Source organism: Mytilus californianus, unplaced genomic scaffold, assembly GCF_021869535.1.
Source record: "Mytilus californianus isolate M0D057914Y unplaced genomic scaffold, xbMytCali1.0.p SCAF_21, whole genome shotgun sequence".
NCBI classification, from domain to species: Eukaryota; Metazoa; Mollusca; class Bivalvia; order Mytilida; family Mytilidae; genus Mytilus; species Mytilus californianus.
Window position 1 is genome coordinate 4,832,045 of NW_026262670.1, and position 18,118 is coordinate 4,850,162.

At 32.1% G+C, this 18,118-nt stretch overlaps 2 protein-coding genes across 4 annotated transcripts in view; one reads left to right on the forward strand and one right to left on the reverse strand.

Annotated features, from left to right (window-relative positions):
* Positions 1–692: 692 nt before the first annotated feature.
* The window catches only part of LOC127732016 (uncharacterized protein C2orf50-like), a 29,438-nt gene continuing 12,012 nt past the window's right edge, over positions 693–18,118 (reverse strand). Inside the window, exons 1-5 of one of the 3 annotated variants that reach the window (XM_052241064.1) lie at positions 13,460–13,630; positions 8,955–9,119; positions 6,016–6,055; positions 5,162–5,179; positions 693–3,394 (exon numbers count right to left, since the gene is read on the reverse strand). In XM_052241064.1, the coding sequence (XP_052097024.1) occupies positions 3,203–3,394; positions 5,162–5,179; positions 6,016–6,055; positions 8,955–9,119; positions 13,460–13,506 (462 nt within the window). In that variant the 5' untranslated portion in view covers positions 13,507–13,630 and the 3' untranslated portion in view covers positions 693–3,202. Of the gene's footprint in view, positions 3,395–5,161; positions 5,180–6,015; positions 6,056–8,954; positions 9,120–13,459; positions 13,631–18,118 lie in introns of those variants that run through there. The other 2 variants (XM_052241063.1, XM_052241065.1) reach the window with 2 other exon arrangements.
* Positions 13,700–18,118, forward strand: part of LOC127731989 (BTB/POZ domain-containing protein 6-B-like) — a 28,932-nt gene continuing 24,513 nt past the window's right edge. The window contains exon 1 of the mRNA XM_052241024.1: positions 13,700–13,828. The gene's annotated coding sequence lies outside the window, so the exon portion shown is untranslated. The remainder of the gene's footprint in view (positions 13,829–18,118) is intronic.

Here is an 18,118-nt window from a genome sequence, read left to right on the forward strand (position 1 = left end):
TTTCAGTTTTCCTATCGAAGGTCGGTGGTTTTCCCCGGGCGCTCCGGCTTCCTCCACCAATAAAAACTGGCCGCCACGAAATAGCCCAAAAGCGGTGCTTAAAAGTGGCGTTAAAACACCAAAAATCAAATCAAATAGATCATTCAAAATTGATTTTTTTTTTCGATTACGAATCTGAAATTCATAAACAAAATTAATCATTTTTCAGTACTCCTTTTTACCTATTATGTCTGTTTGTTTTGTTCACACATCGTTGTCAGCATAATGGAATTTCATGCGACTGTCATACAAGTGAGAGGTTTAGCTAGCTATAAAATCAGGTTTAATCTACCATTTTCTACATACGAAAATAAAAGTTCGGTATTTTAGTTATTTTACTTTTTTCTGATATCTTAGATTTATATTGATATGTGGGAATGCCACATAAATTTCATTAACACTTATGAGAAATATCAGGAACTTATATTGACAAGAGTGTAAGCTGAAGAGGTCTGAAAAAATATGACTTGTTCTATATAAATTTTCTCTTCCGTTCTGATTAACTGAGGACATAGTCGGAAATAGTATTTTTATTAGATTCATGATAATAGTTGGTTCACTTTAGGGGATGGGTTCGAAAATTACCATTGATCGTGGGGTGCAGTACTTTCTGATTTGTTAGAACCTCTTGTTTAACAATAAAACAAACTGTATGTATTAAAAAGATTTTAATATATTAATATATCTGTAAAAGTTAATAAGTGACAGAGATTTCTACAACAAATATAATAAAAACTATAACAGTGTAAATCATGATCACAGAATGTTTCTCTTAAGGATGTACTTAGGTGAAATAAAAAAAAATCTAGAATTTAAAATTGATACTATAAGTCGGGAGAGCATTAGTTACGGAACAAAATAAGCTAAAAATATTGATAGGTTATGGAGCTCCTTTTCGAGATATGTGAGTTTTAAAAAATGGCGTGAAAAGGCTGACTCTTACTTTTACCTTATATTTGCATTGATATTATTTGGGTCTCAAATCGAAAGAAAAGAAAGCTAGAATCTGCTTAAATTTTGGTAAATGACCTTTTATGAGCTATTGAGGTCTTAGATGAAAAGAAAAATGGGTGTTATGGGGCAAAATATTTTACCCTGCATCGTAGAAAAAAACCAAGGAGTCTGAACATCTGACAAAAATTCCTAAACCTCACCTAAGTACATCCTTAAACTTCGCAATTGGAAACTTTTACGTACATAAATGTGAATTAAAACTACTGTACATACGTCCATTTTAGCAGACTTTTTAATATATTGATAACAATAATATGTAGGTGGATTCAAATATGTATTTTCAATTGTTTGTTTTTTTGTATTTTTTACGTACATGTAAAATTCGATTTTTTTTTTTTTTTTATCACAAATGGCTATGGTGTTGCAAAAAAACCTGACTGTGAAAATAGCAAAATAACTCTATTAAGAATACTTTCAATTTCGCAGTATAAACTTTGTCTAGGGAAAAGTGAATTAAGGTACAATTATAAGAATTTTGATATGTACTGTAATACTTGTACTGTAAGCTGTTTTACTATAAAGCTTGAGTTTCACACAGAGGCACTATTCATAACTTTGGTCTAATATAGAAAATACTGCTGAGTTTACGTATAGACAACAAGGACATAATATATAAATAAGGAGACATACTCTATTGGACGGAATCTTAATTAAGTCATTTTAATTCAGAACTTTTGCTGCAAAGACAAGAAGGACATAATAAAAATATATAAAGAGACACACTCTATTGGACGGAATCTTAATTTAATCATTTAAATATTCAGAACTTTGTTCTGTTCTGCATAGACAACAAGGACATAATGTGGATATACAAGGAGACATACTCTATTGGACGGAAACTTATGGTTAGTCAATATGATTAAGAGCCTTTGTTGTGTTATAGGATGGAGGATAACCACACATTACATTCACATAGGATGGAGGATAATCACACAATCTATGGCTTCAAATTCTTCTTTGTAAATTTTGCAACCAAAAATCAGTCTAATAAATTCTTTTCAATTTATATTTCAATAGGTGTCAACTTTCCATATTTCTTTTTTTTCTATTTTGGATATCATAAATAATTGGTTTCATGAGAACATTGATTGTAAATAATTTTAATGAAATAACTGCAAAAAAGTCAAATAAAATTTCTAAGAAAATATTGTTAGATAGAAAATTTTCCGCAAAACCTAATCTAAAGTAATTTCCCTGCAAGAAAGATCTCATTTTTAGTCATAAGTTGACACCTATGACATTTAATGCAAAATATTTGAAAATCTATGAGCATGATGAGATGGGAGTTCTTTTTACAATAATTAAATAAAAAAAATGGTTATCTTAGAATATTAAAAACAAAACGTATAAGATATGAACAATGTTGTATTCTGTTAAATTCAATGATACATTATTACACTTGGCACTTTTAAGATTTTAAAACCTGACAATGTTTGTTTGCATGAAAATAATATTGTGTAAATTAAAGAGAAGTTAAAATAATCATATATAAATATATATATGGATTTTTTAATAACTTCACAGTATGAACTTACTCAGGCAGATAATTTAATTTCGATGACAATTTCATTAAATGGGCTTGGGGTGTTACTTCCCTATAATCTTGAATGAAAGGATATTTTTTTCCTCCAGGGTTTGAATCACAACATATTACTAAGGGAGATAATTCTGTTTCATTAAATGGTGTTGGGTGTTACTTCCCTTAAAAATGAAAGGATATCTTTTCCCCTCCAGGTTTGAATCACAAAATATTACGTAAAGAATCACCAAGAAACTTAATAGATCAACCAGGATTTGTTTTAAACAAAAGTAAAAAAAATATATCATTGTTTTCATTAAAAATAAAAACATGAACACTTCGACTTTTTTTAAAAATATTTCAAGATATTCAAACCCTGTACACTGACTAACAGCTTCAAATAGTAATGTCAATCCATGTCTGTTTAACTGGTTATATTCAGATTCCTATTCTTAATTACACAAGTCTATCTTTTGAAAAATATATTATGAAAATTGTCCTTTTCTAAAAGATCCTTTTGTCAGGTCAGTTCAATCCATTTTTATATTTAATGACCCTGATTTTCTTTTCAAATAAACAAAAATAAAATGATACAAAAACAAATAACTGTAGCATGAACAATGTCTAACTTTAGTAGCATACTAAATCGTTTCCTAGCTTCCGCCTTCGCTTTTCGGCGTAAAATTTGTATTCTAGATTTTGCATCTGTCTGCCTACATCCGTGTTGACCCTTGATCCATAGTTTCCTGAGTTTGTGTTTGGCATATCTGAAGAAAATATACTGGCTTTTTCTGGTAATGGATCTCTTTCTATTTGGTTACCCTGGAAACAGAATAAAATGTGAATTTCAGTATTTCATATCAGAAGAATCATTGAAGGAAAATTAATTTTTTTTCACATAGTTGAATTTCTTTGGAAATCATATACTTGTTTTTTTTTCTTTGTCATATTTATTGACCAATTTATTATTTTGTATACTATATCGTGTTGCTCTTGTTGTACACAATGTGTGCCCGAGTGTATTAGTAATAAACTTGTAAAAGTAAAGTAAAGGTAGAAACTGTCGAACTATAAAACTAAAAAAGTAACAAAAAAACAATACTTTATATATACATATATATTTATTTTTTTTTATGCAGATTTATTCTGGTTGAGTTAAGATGGTACCCAACACCTTGACTAATATTAATTTGGCTCGTTTAATTTTCATAAAATTTTGACAAAATGTTTACTTTGACCCTTTGACAAAAATATAAAAATTTCAAAAAATTTGAACCAACCACTTTATCAGAAAAATTTCATTGGTTATATAGCAGTTTGACAAACACTAATTTTGATCATTGAGAAGCTTAATATTTTCTTAATAATACAACGTAATTAAAACGTTTAGCTGATTTTTACAGAGTTATCTCCCTGTAGTGTTAGGTACCACCTTAAACAGATTCTGAACAGTTTGTAATTGTAACTGTTACAAACATGAAACTCTAATTTATGCAACGTGTATACATGTACGTAGATCCCTCCGTTATTCGGAGCACCCCGAGAGCTGCTAGGGTACAGTGGAATCCGTGTAAATTGTTGTTAGTATTGATAATTAAAAATCAATTGATTCTTCACATTATTTTTTCATAGTTTTTGTCAAATTAACAATTCTGAAATTTTAGAACTAAAGATTTCCCATCATAGTTCCAGCTTTCATATAAAAATAGAACAATTCCCGTACTTGCTGATTAAGTCTATAAGTATAATTTCTTGAATCGAGTTTGTCAATTTAACAATTTTGATGTGCTAAAAATATTAATTTGTTAACTTAGATTTCCAATTATGATAAGAAACGTTAACGTTTTAAAAATGGCACCTAAACATTTAATATTTTTGTTTGAAATTTTCAAACATCAATATAATTTATTTCATGCTCCCTTCCTTAATTGATACGTAATCAAATAATTTTGCCTATATTGAGATGTAACTAGTTATCTTTATCAACCTTATTACACGGGAAGATTCAGAGGAATCCACACTCCCCTCCAAAACAATAGGCAACTATATCGTTTTCCAGGAATAGAAAACATAAAAAATTATAAGTCATACCCCACGTAACATCATATCCTGGATCGGTACCTGATACATGTAAGCCTATTAGGCCAGTGGCGGATCCAGAAATTTTCATTAGGGGGGGGGGGGGCACTGACTGCAGCATTAGAGGGGGCCCGCTCCCGTCATGCTTCAGTGATTCCTAAATAATTAACCACAATATTTCGCACAAAAGGGGGGCCAGGGCCCCCCGGCTCCCCCCTAAATCCGCCTCTGCAGGCACATAACTGACCACCCCATACAGACCATCAAACGATAAAAGTAGCATGTACCTATGATTTCTACTTGTATTGACCTATCATCAAAATTGAAAAAATGCAAACAACATTTTGTTATCTCACTCACTCCAAACAAAACTGCACAAAAACATATCTTAAAAAAAACTTGTATTCGGACATGTATTAGTCTTTTAAAAAACACAAATCAAACTGCATGAAAACTCTTATAAATCTTGTTAGATATCATTCTGTGATTAGAAGTGAACATATAATTTACCATTGTAATGCCATCACCCTGTAAATTTAATCAAACTAGTTGTAATATGGGTTGTCTTAATTTTAGGGAAACTATATACACTGAGATATGGGTTACCTACCTTTTGGGGATATAAACGTTGACTCTTTGGGTTATCTCCCTTTAAGGGATACGTAAACATTGAAATATGGGTTATCTCCATAGTTTTGTAGGATTTTATGAAGATTTATCAAAGTAATTGATGTATAAAAAAATTAACCCAAGACTGTGTAAAATGCTAACTGCTAAAAAGTTAGTTCATCTAGCATGTCTAAGGGGTTCCACATTTTCCTCTTGATACTGATTTTTTATCATGAAAACTGAAAAATTCTGTCAAAATTCCATGAAAATTGACAACGTTGTTGATGTTTTAATGACTGAACATAATGTTGTCGACGCCGACGGAATGTAAGATCGCTATGTCCGGTTTACGGAACTTTCGTTGTAGGCTTAACAATAAAAGGAGATTGGGAAATATGTCAACCCAAAATACACACACACACAAACTGATGGAAATATGTTTATGCTTGAGAAAGCTCAAATATTACATTGTTTATATATTTGAAACATTGTTTATAGTTGTTACCGTTCAGTGGAAAATATTTCTTGCATGTTGAAGATAATCAGACTTTTTTATAATGTCACTTCTGGATTTACTCACTGTGCAATTTGTATGGAGTTGAACAATGAACTGTGCATTTTACATAGGTTTATAATTGTGAATAAATATATATAGGTTTATAAAATATATACTAATAAAACATAGCAAAGCTGCTCCGAGAAAAATTAGGGACAACCAATGAAACGAAACTTATATTAAAAAATTTAAAGTTTACCTTTGAATCAAAATCTGTTAAGAATCCCCAGTCACTTGACCTGCAAAATGAAAAAAAAATACTTTTAATAAAATTTGTATTTAGTAAATAGAGCAAAATCAATACATTGTACATCCTTTTAACTTGACATCATCAAACGTTATCCAACATGAACATGATATAGTTACATATAAAGTGTCATGCTGTGTTACATATAAAGTGTCATGCTGTGTTACATATAAAGTGTCATGCTGTGTTACATATAAAGTGTCGTGCTGTGTTACATATTTACATATATAGTGTCGTGCTGTGTTACATATAAAGTGTCATGCTGTGTTGCATTTAAAGTGTCGTGCTGTGTTACATATAAAGTATCGTGGAATGTTACATATAAAGTGTCATGATGTGTTACATATAAAATGTCATGTTGTGTTACATATAAAGTGTCATGGTGTGTTACATATAAAGTGTCATGCTGTGCTACATATAAAGTGTCATGTTGTGTTACATACAAAGTGTCATGCTGTAATATATCTGTTATATCTGTTTTAAATCCTTTAAGTCCTGTAGAAAGAGTTTCATATTCTCTTTAAAGAAAACCCTTGCAATAGCTCTTTGAGAGGCCTGTATGAGGCCTTTTACAAGGTTATAAAATCTGCCCCTTTCCAACACACCCTCGTTTCAAAATTCGGCCTTTCATCTCGATCTACATAAGGAAAATTAACAATAGGGAACAATCAATGTTTAATAGTCTATTGACAACCACTTTAATTATGTATAAATGTTTGTGTACCTATAACATCAAAGTCTTTAAAATGACATATAACGTGTTTATAGTGGAATTTGTAATATGTATGACGGTAATGCTCATTGATTTTGTCTGAACTAAAGCTATGTAATACAAATAAACTATTACAAAAATCAATGTCTCCAACTTATCAAATGAACATGGAAACAAGGAAATGCATGGCAGAATTCACAAACACAAAGATATACTGTATTTTTTGTGCATTGATTTTCCATAAAAGAAATCCTTCTTTTGAAGATTACCAGTTTCATAACGCTTTATCTTTAAAACGGCGAGACATCTATAGTTAAAACAATCATGGAATAGTTATTTTAGTTTCATATTCAATGTGTACTTAGGGACAAAACTATTTTAACTTTTTTAGTCTTTGTCGGAATAAACAACAACGTTTCTATCGGATAGAGCTCTAATGGTATTGTTACAGTAGAGCATGATTTCTTTCCGAAATTGGCACTGTACTCGCCGGGGATCGAACCCGGGACCCTAAGCATAAAGTGACTGCTCTCCAGTAGCAGGTTATATATCTTTTGGGTCAGTAGAAATCAGAAGTTGGGATTCGTAGTCTTCATGTAATCTAATCGTGCGTAGGTTACAATAATTTCTTTTTTTGTTTTTTGTTTTACGGTTTTTTATAAGTTGTATACAAAAATAAGAAGATGTGGTATGATTGCCAATGAGACAACTCGGTATTCAGTTTGTTATTTTACTTTTGGCTAAAAAAGAAAAAGACCAACAGACAAACAATAGTACACAAAACACAACATAGAAAACTAAAGACTGAGCAACACGAAACCTAACCAAAAAATAGGGTGATCTCAGGTGCTCCGAAAGGGTAAGCAGATGCTGCTCCACATGTTTCACCCGTCGTTTTGCTCATGCTAGTACAAACCAGGTAATAAGTCAAAATCGGTATGTCACATTCGGGGAAAAGGGGACGGGATTGTAGTTACGACATTTGGAACATATCCGCTATCATCCGTGAGACGGATATTCCATAACGGTCAACCAACTCGTGATGGCGTCCGTAAAATTCACGAAGGGGTGATTTCAACTTCACCACTTGGAACTCTTGGTTTAATAGCTTCCTTGTGAGCAGCAACCCTCAATCAAGGAAATCATGACAGGAAATACAAGCCATGGAATATCGTATCAACTGGGAGATATATATTTTGTATGCAGGCGCTGCTGGAATGTTGCTACATAGAAATGGAAAGTTCACAATTGGGAAGCTGAAATCATCTCTTTTGTCGTAAAGTTTTGTTTTCAACCGACCCTCGTTGTCAATTTCTAGATGTAAGTCAAGATATGAGGCAGACTTAACTGTATCTGTTGTACCCTCCCCTAACCTGGGAGAGTGGTGTAACAGTACGACATAAGAAAAAACTATAAAAATCAGTTGATATGGGCATTACTCGTCAGATCGATACAAAGCACGTAAAAACACAAACACAAAAGACAGAAAGTACAGATCTAAGAGTAGTCGCAGTTAATTGGAAGCTAGTTCAAAGCCGATAAAAACTTATAAAACATCATGTGTCTAGGACTAATAAACCAATCAGTACACATCCAACATCCAATGAGAGAAAAACATGAGCTTGTGCAATGCCAAAATATAGGTACCGACAGATTGTAAAACCGTGATTGTACATTATAACAATAATATTTAGTTTGGTTTAAATTTACTGATAATAAAATCAATATTTATATCGATAAAAACAATGTACAAAGATCTAATTACAGTGTTAAATTAGTAACCTTTTCGGATAAGTTTATTCAAAGGATCGATAAGTTTACCAGGATCGTATCTAAATTTACGGGCTCGGTAAACAACATCACCGTAAGAATAAGGATTCCTGAATACAAAAGAGGATGATAAGAAACTTCACTACTGACAAATTTCAAAGACAATTTCCTCTTTTATTTCAATTCGATTTTGGAGACAAATTACCAACTATATAAAAAAAGCATTTCTAAAAGAATTATATTTTAATTATTTTAATTTGCTTATATACAATTTCCAGTTTGAAAGCCACGGATTGGTGAAGGAAGAACAAACAAATAAAAAAAATATAAAAAAAAATAAATAAAAACATATCACACGTTCCGAATACTTAACAATATTTAGGAAAAATAAATTGTATTGAAAACCTACCAGTTTTTAAGACATCTCTTTTCTCCGGTGACCGATTCTTTCCAGATTGTATCTTGTTTGACGGCATCACACTGCACATAATCTCCCTCTTGTCTTTTCTTGTCTGCTGATACTTGTGTGGCCTGGTCTCTTCTGTCAGCAGGGACACAGTTATCGTGGTAGGCACTGCGACGAGAAACAAACAATCTTGAAGTTAATTTGTGCTTAGACAGAACCATAACCTATATAACCCTCCCCGACCCTCATGACGTTTCCAGGAAATCTCATGTGCTATGCCGACGTCTATGACGTTTGCACATAAAAAACCTCTGTAGAGTGACGGGTGCACTCTCGATCATAGGCGATTGCGTAATGGATCTCCTTTTTTCTGAATAGTTTTTTTAATTCATATTTTGAGGTAAATATACTGTAATATTTTAACTTATTTTCACTTATTCAACGTGTTCTTACTTTTTTCCAAAAGATATTACAATAACAATAGTTTATAAATTTTGACCTTCTATTATTATTTTCCACGTGATATATATATATATATAAATCAATTTAAAAGGGTTGAATAACAGGCAAGTGACTTAAAAATCCTTTCTCAATTACTGTTTAACTTTGATTTCTTCCAATACATATACTATATTTAAAAAAGAGACATTTCCCGCCAAAAAATGTAGCTTTTCAAATTACTGCATCTTAAAAACAAGCCAACAGATCTCTCTTTTTTTCATAAATAATTTTCCTGTATTCGTAATTTTCTATAGAATGTAAATTGACAACAGGGGCGGATCCAGGAATGGATGTTGGCATGAAACCCTAATAATGTCCGTCGACGGATACATTTTTTATGGCAAATAATATGTTGCTCCCTGGTTTTTTTTAAATGGACTGGTTTTTTCTTTTCTTTAACCACAATTAATTTGTTCCGTATCGTTTTGCGTATATGCAGCCATGTACATCCATTTATGTTCAATATACAAACAGTGTGTCCCCCTTATAAATAGGTTAGAATTTATTCATTGTCGTTTCATTTTGACTTTTCTAATTTTATGATGAAAATCATGTTCGCGTCGAAATACGAACCCTAACGGAAGTTCTTTTTCACCTATTGAACAGAAATTACATGTTTGATCAATACAAAAACTATTACCAGTAGTATTAAATAACGAGGATGATATCTTATACGCTAATGATATATGAATTATTTAAGCTCAGCTCGTATCCAAAAATTAATTTACTGTACATATATTTCTAAATTTAGATGTAAGTGAATCGTTAGTGAGACACAGCCACCCAACATAAATTTACGAAAATGGTCATACTGAATTCAGTACACACTATACGTGTTTCTTCAACAACCTTGATCATTTAAACATGTATGAAGGGGGTATCAAGGGGTAGCTCATTTCCCAAATCCCGCTTTATAGTAATTTTTTCCAATTTCTCACTTTTTTAATTTCCTATATCGCACATCCCCACTTTTTTTTCTCTCTCTCTCTCATATTCAACATCCCCACTTTTTTCTCTCTCTCATATTCAACATCCGCACTTTTTCCTCTCTCTCATATTCAACATCCCCACTTTTTTCTCTCTCTCTCTCTCTCTCTCATATTCAACATCCCCACTTTTTTCTCTCTCTCTCATATTCAACATCCCAACTTTTTTCTTTCTCTCATATTCAACATCCCCACTTTTTTCTCTCTCTCATATTCAACATCCCAACTTTTTTCTCTCTCTCATATTCAACATCCCCGCTTTTTTCTCTCTCTCATATTCAACATCCCCACTTTTTTTCTCTCTCTCATATTCAACATCGCCACTTTTCTCTCTCTCTCTCATATTCAACATCCCCACTTTTCTCTCTCTCTCTCATATTCAACATCCACACTTTTTTCTCACTCTCATATTCAACATCCACACTTTTTTCTCACTCTCATATTCAACATCCGCACTTTTTTTGTCTCTCTCATATTCAACATCCACACTTTTCTCTCTCTCTCTCATATTCAACATCCTCACTTTTTTCTCTCTCTCATATTCAACATCCACACTTTTTTCTCACTCTCATATTCAACATCCGTACTTTTTTCTCACTCTTATATTCAACATCCACATTTTTTTCTCTCTCTCATATTCAACATCCACACTTTTTTACCCCCTATATCCCACATCCTCACTCTCATATTTCTTTCTTTACCCCTTATATCCATATCTCAGAATAGTGGCATCCCTCCTCGGATGCGTTGAAGGACAAAAGTGTTTGATACTAGATATATAAATAGAATTAAGTACGGTCGCCGTAAAAGCTCTTTATTTTATTCTTTATTTATAATTAATGAATCTATGTAACAAAAACCTTATTTATTTATTTATCTATCTATCTATTTATCTATTTTTATTTATTTATTTATTTATTTATTCATTTATTTTATTTATTTATTTATTTATTTATTTATTTATTTATTTATTTATTTATTTATTTATTTATTTATTTATTTATTTATTCGTTCGTTCGTTCGTTCGTTCGTTCGTTACGTATTTATTAATCTGTTGCTTTCAAAAGTGTAGGTTTGAGCGTTTGTGATGAAGGTAAATCCAGAAACGTGTTTCGGACGCAAAAAAAACCCAATCATTGTAATTTATTGTTTCGCAATAATCCCTCCAAAGAATTGTCATCAATCCAATGCATACACGAGGGTCTGGATGGGGGTCCATCGTTTCTTTATTCTTTCCGTTTTATGGACCATTTGTCTCTATTCTTTATTTATTTTGGCCATAGTTCTCTATTCTTTATATTTCAGTACCCCGTTATTCTATATTCTTGATTTTTTTTTAGCATATTTTTCACTATTCTCAATTTATATTTGCCATTTATACTGCACTTTTTGCCCATTATTCTCTTTTCTGTAAATCCAATCCACATCCTCATACATATCAGAAACAATTTCGAGTATCAAATCTAAACTTTCTAAGGAGATTTAATGAGATTTAATGAGATTTAATTGCGCAATTTAAATCCAGTCAATAGTATTATTTCAAAATCAGTTACAGAATAAAACCTTTTAAAGGATTAATTCTTATCTGGTTTCAGTTTAAAGAATCAATTTCAAGGTAACAGTCAATAGTTTCTTAGTCCCAGAATAAAAAAAAAGTATTCAAATTAGTAACCAAACTATAACCTTCCATGTAAGTACTGGAAAGTCACACATACTTTTGTATTGGGATCGTCGATGCCATATACGTATTGATTTAGAAGATTCAAAATTTGACAAAATGTCTCTATCTCAAAGGAGCAGCTTGTTGGTTTGTTCTTTTAATAGATATAAGAAGATGTGGTATGAGTGCCAATGAGACCACTCTCCATCCAAGTCAACATTTATAAAAGTAAACCATTATAGGTCACGGTACGGTCTTCAACACGGAGCCTTGGCTCACACCGAACAGTAAGCTATAAAGGGCCCCAAAAAATTACTAGTGTAAAACCATTCAAACGGGAAAACCAACGGTCTAATCTATATAAAAAACGAGAAACGAGAAACACTTATGAACCACATCAACAAACGACAACTACTGAACATCAGATTCCTGACTTAGGACAGGTGCAAACAAATGCAGCGGGTTTAAACGTTTTAATGGTACCAAACCTTCACCCTTTTTCTGAAACAATAGTGTAACTATTTATTAAGTTTATACTCTTGATACTGGCTTTAAGGTTTGGTCAAGAGTACGCTAATAAAGCTAATAAAAGTGCTATGGGTTCGCTAAAATAATGTTATCTAACTTTATTTGCTAAATACGTCCATATGGACCAAAGCAATACACAAATCGTACATATATCTACCTATAATAACAACGAACATACAATTATATTGGCAAATAGTATACATTATGTATGGGAACTTTTGACTGACGTGGACCTCATTTTAGCAATTCAAGGGACTACTTTATAAAGTCTCAAACGGCTGGTAAAAGTTAAAGTTGAGAATTTAATATTTAAAATTGAGAAGGGAATATTTGTTTAATTTGTAACCAAACAAACATGACAGATGCCATGTATTTGTTTATTCAGTGGCGGATCCATTGGGGGTTCCGGGGGTCAGAAACACCCCCCCCCCCCTTTTTTTCGACGATCAATGCTTTTGAATGGGGACATATGGTTGGGAACCCCCCTTTATCCTGGGTTGGAACCCCCTTTAGAAATGGCTGGATCCGCCCCTGTTATTTGACAATAGTGTCGTTGTGATGCTGTTTCCATTGGCATATATTCAACATCTCCTTTAATTCACAATTATTCAAAGCAGAATTTAATATTTTTGTATACCTTTTAATCTATTTAATCGTAATTGCAAAAATTCAAATTATATAAACAAAACCCAAATCATGTTAATCTATAAATTTCTCTAAATATATTATAGAGTTTTTAAAGTTACAGAGGCATTTAAAAGAATTATCAGATTAAGGAAAACGTTTAAATTGACAATAGCCACACTTAATATAAATTAAAAATATTATCTTACGTTTTAGGATAGAAAGAGAATAAAATTCCACTATACTGACGAGCCATGGATGATGTTTGTCTGTCGATGTTTTGTTTACGCTATCAACGCGATGTCATCCGGAAAATAGAGCGGAGAGATGATTGTGATCAGGGAAATTCATTACATTTAAATGGATCCGTATTGATTTCATATAACGACAGATTATGTGATAAGTGTGTTTGATGGAAATATTTTACTTCGATCGATTATTGGTGGATCGAAAGATTCTAATTGGCTAAAATAATTGTTTTTTTAATAACGTCCAGTGGCAAATATTTCAAGAATAAGAAACTTGACTGGCGGATTGAGGACTTGTGATAAAAGAGAGAGGGGAAGAGAAAAAAGAGGGTAATTAAAAGTAATGAACTAAAAATAGCATTTATCGCCAAACATAGAGCACAGTACAACAGGTCACAATCAATCACCATTGCACTTGTAAAAAAATCTTTACAGTGCTGTTGGTTCAGAACGTGCTCGCTGCTACAGGAAGCTAGCTTATGAAGCCACAACTGTTGGTTCAAAACGTGCTCGCTGCTACAGGAAGCTAGCTTATGTAGTCACAGCTGTTGCTTCAAAACGTGCTCGCTGCTACAGGAAGATAGCTTATGTAGCCACAGTTGTTGGTTCAAAACGTGCTCGCGTTTAAATATATCATTGTCAATGTGTCTGTAGCTCATGCTGGTGATAGATTTCAGAAATTTCCCGCGTTTAAATATATCATTGTCAATGTGTCTGTAGCTCATGCTGGTGATAGATTTCAGAAATTTCCCGCGTTTAAATATATCATTGTCAATGTGTCTGTAGTTCATGCTGGTGATAGATTTCAGAAATTTCCCGCGTTTAAGTATATCATTTTCAATGTGTCTGTAGCTCATGCTGGTGATAGATTTCAGAAATTTCCCGCGTTTAATTATATATCATTGTCAATGTGTCTGTAGCTAGTGCTGGTGAAAGATTTCATAAATTACCCATGTTTAAATATATCATTGTCAGTCTTTTAGTTCTATCTAGGACATTATTCTGAAAGGTAAGATGGTTAACTCAAAAAAAAAAAAAAACATTATTACAAAAATTAACAAAATAGATTTGCCCTCCTCCCCCTCCCCTTCAAGCGATTAAGAAAACACGTCTGGTTAAGGGTAAGGTAATGGCTAGGGGAAAATTGTGACCAGATCGACGTTTTATTTGGTAACTTAAGCAGTGAAGAGAACGAGATAGAGCGCGTGCTTTGCTACTAGACAGTCCAGACGGGTTTTAAATTTCTTGCCTTTTTGTTAGCTTTGCTATACGACCGGTTCAAAATTTCCTGTAAACTTTTTGACTTATCACCGGATTCATGTGAAAACATGATTTATTGTACATATTAAGTGATTTTATATGAAATTAATAGAAATATTGACAACATTTAAATGTAATACAGGTAGAGACACCACCTGGTGGGTGTATGGAGATTGTTATCTATAAACATTTAAATCAAATTGATTTTAAATATTTATGTGAAGTGACACTTGTAAAAGTAATTGAAAAGGTGTATTTTACAGTAGTTATGTAATTACTGTTTTTTTAAACTTATATCATTGTTTATAAATTTAAAGAGTATTACAGTTGAAGAGCTTTCAATTGAATTGATTCGTGAAAAGAGAGAAATAAATAAATAGAAAAAAACATATATGAACTTTTTGTTTTTGTTTCAAAAAGATAAACCACATAGGCAACAGTGACGGATTCAGTCCTCTCCCCTTTTTTTGAAAAAAAATAATCATTTTTGGCATTAATTCGATCTGCGCTTTTTTGACTATTAGTCTCCTGTTATTTACATTGGACGACAGCGTATCAATAAAAGAAGCATAAATAATAACTTTTAAGTTACTTCAAGATATATCATTTGAATTAAAAACGTCAGAAAAACTTCAATATAAACAACAAATGACTATTTCATATGGACAAAAACATTTGACCTCTCAATAACTTAATTGTGAATCACAAATTATTCTCCCAATAACTAAATCATCAATTGAAAATTAATCTCTAATAACTGGATCATGAATCACAAATTAATCTATCTCTCGATAACTAAATCGTGATTCATAAATTAATTTCTCGATAACTACATCGTGAATCATAAATTAATCTCCCGATAACTAAATCGTGAATCATAATGAATTCATCTGTCAATAACTGTGTCATGAATCACAAGATAAACTCTCAATGAATGGACTTTGACTCACAAATCATTCTCAATAACTTCAGTGCGAATCACAAATCATTCTTTCAAAAATTGGATAATGAATCACAAATAAGTCCCTTAATTAATGGATCATGAATTCACAAACTAGCCTTTTAAGAACGAGAATTATTATGTACCGGCTTCTCGAATCAATGAATAGTCATTCTGAACGATCAAAACATTCATCGGTAAGGTGTATAGTCATTCTGAACGATCATAACATTCTTCGGTAAGATGTATAGTCATTCTGAAGGATCAAAACATTCTTCGGTAAGATGTATAGTCATTCTGAACGATCAAAACATTCTTCGGTAAGATGTATAGTCATTCTGAACGATCAAAACATTCTTCGGTAAGATGTATATAGTCATTCTGAACGATCAAAACATTCTTCGGTAAGATGTATATAGTCATTCTGAATGATCAAAACATTCTTCGGTAAGATGAACGAATAATTGAGTAATATTCATGAGAAAATCTTCCAACAGACGTAGCAGCTATTATCACAATTTACTTTTAGTTTAAACTTACGTTTTAGAGTAATACTCATCATGCATGAGAAAATCTTCCAACAGACTTTCTTTACGTTTTAGACTCATTTTTACAATTTACCTTTATATATATACCGGGCTGAAGTACGTTCACTATTCACTATTCACTTTTCACTATTCAAAATTCATGAATAGTGAACTGTGTTTTTTTGCACTATTCACTATCCAAGTTTATTAAATTGTCATGAATAACTGTAGTATCTACTTGTATATATAAAAATTAGAAAAAATTGGTATGATTACCAATGACACAGACATTACAAGCTTTAGGTCACCGTACGGCCTTCAGCAATGTGCAAATCCCATACCGCATAAATCATAAATGTAACAGGGATTCAAAAGAGAAAACTAACAGGATAATTGTTATTCTTCTAAACGAGTGCAAAAATATCCATGATTTTTTGCTTATATTATATATATATATTTCTAACGACACAATATTTTCATATTATCAATCTATATCATAAAATAAAATATTTTTATGAGTAATCATTTAATAAATAAATATTATTTTGCAAACGATAATTTAGATAGGTTTGCAGTCAAAAACGAAAGTAACGTAAGTAGAAATCTCTATAGAATTATATAGTATTAAGGTATAAAGAGAAAAGATATTTGTTAGGCCTATCCCTTTTTAATATTTAGACTGAAATATTTATTTTTTACGTAACATTACATTTGATCATGCATCTAAAACCCACTTATGCATATATCTAGAAGTTTACGGTACAATTGTCGCACTCAGTTTGTTACGTATATTTCTAGGGGTGGGGTCTACTTTTATTCATAAAGCATTAAAGTGAGCATTCGTTTCAGACTCATTTCACTATCAAGATGTCCACACTTAACGTAATCTACCTTGCGTCAGGTAGTGAAAAAAATACGTCTTTGAGTGCCAATAATTCTTTTCAAATTCTCAAAAATTTACACATTTATATATAAAAAATATTATCAATATGAAAAGTCTAGAAAAAGTAATATACACACGTAATGAAAGTTTCGTATAAAAAACTAGGGGTGTTTCCCTGAAGAAAAATCTAATAATAGCACTAATAGGAGATCTATGTTATACTACGCCCGAATACCAAAAACATCTCCAACAACGACGAACCGAACCTAAGAAAAAATACACCACAGATCACGTTACGATCGAGTTTTGAACCCCCGTATCCCCTAATTACAGGTATATCCTATATATCATAAGAAAGGTAATAAAATGAGGAACAAAAGCTATATAGTGAATATGTGGCACAGATGCGATTTAAGGGGTAACGAGCGACCGAAAACCGAAAACGGCCGAACCTAAGAAAAAATACACCACAGATCACGTTACGATCGAGTTTTGAACCCCCGTATCCCCTAATTACAGGTATATCCTATATATCATAAGAAAGGTAATAAAATGAGGAACAAAAGCTATATAGTGAATATGTGGCACAGATGCGATTTAAGGGGTAACGAGCGACCGAAAACCGAAAACGGCTTTTGTTCCTCATTTTATAAGCTTTCTTATGGTATATAGGATATACCTGTAATTAGGGGAGTCGGGGGTTGAAAACTCGATCGTAACGTGATTTGTGTTGTATTTTTTCTAAGGTTCTGCCGTTGTCGATATTCGGGTGCTTCATTATCCCTTTAACCGGATCTGTGCCCTATATTCACTATATAGCTTTTGTTCCTCATTTTATAAGCTTTCTTATGGTATATAGGATATACCTGTAATTAGGGGATTCGGGGGTTCAAAACTCGATCGTAACGTGATTTGTGTTGTTTTTTTTCTAAGGTTCGGCCGTTTTCGATATTCGGGCGCTTCATTATCCCTTAAACCGGATCTGTGCCCTATATTCACTATATAGCTTT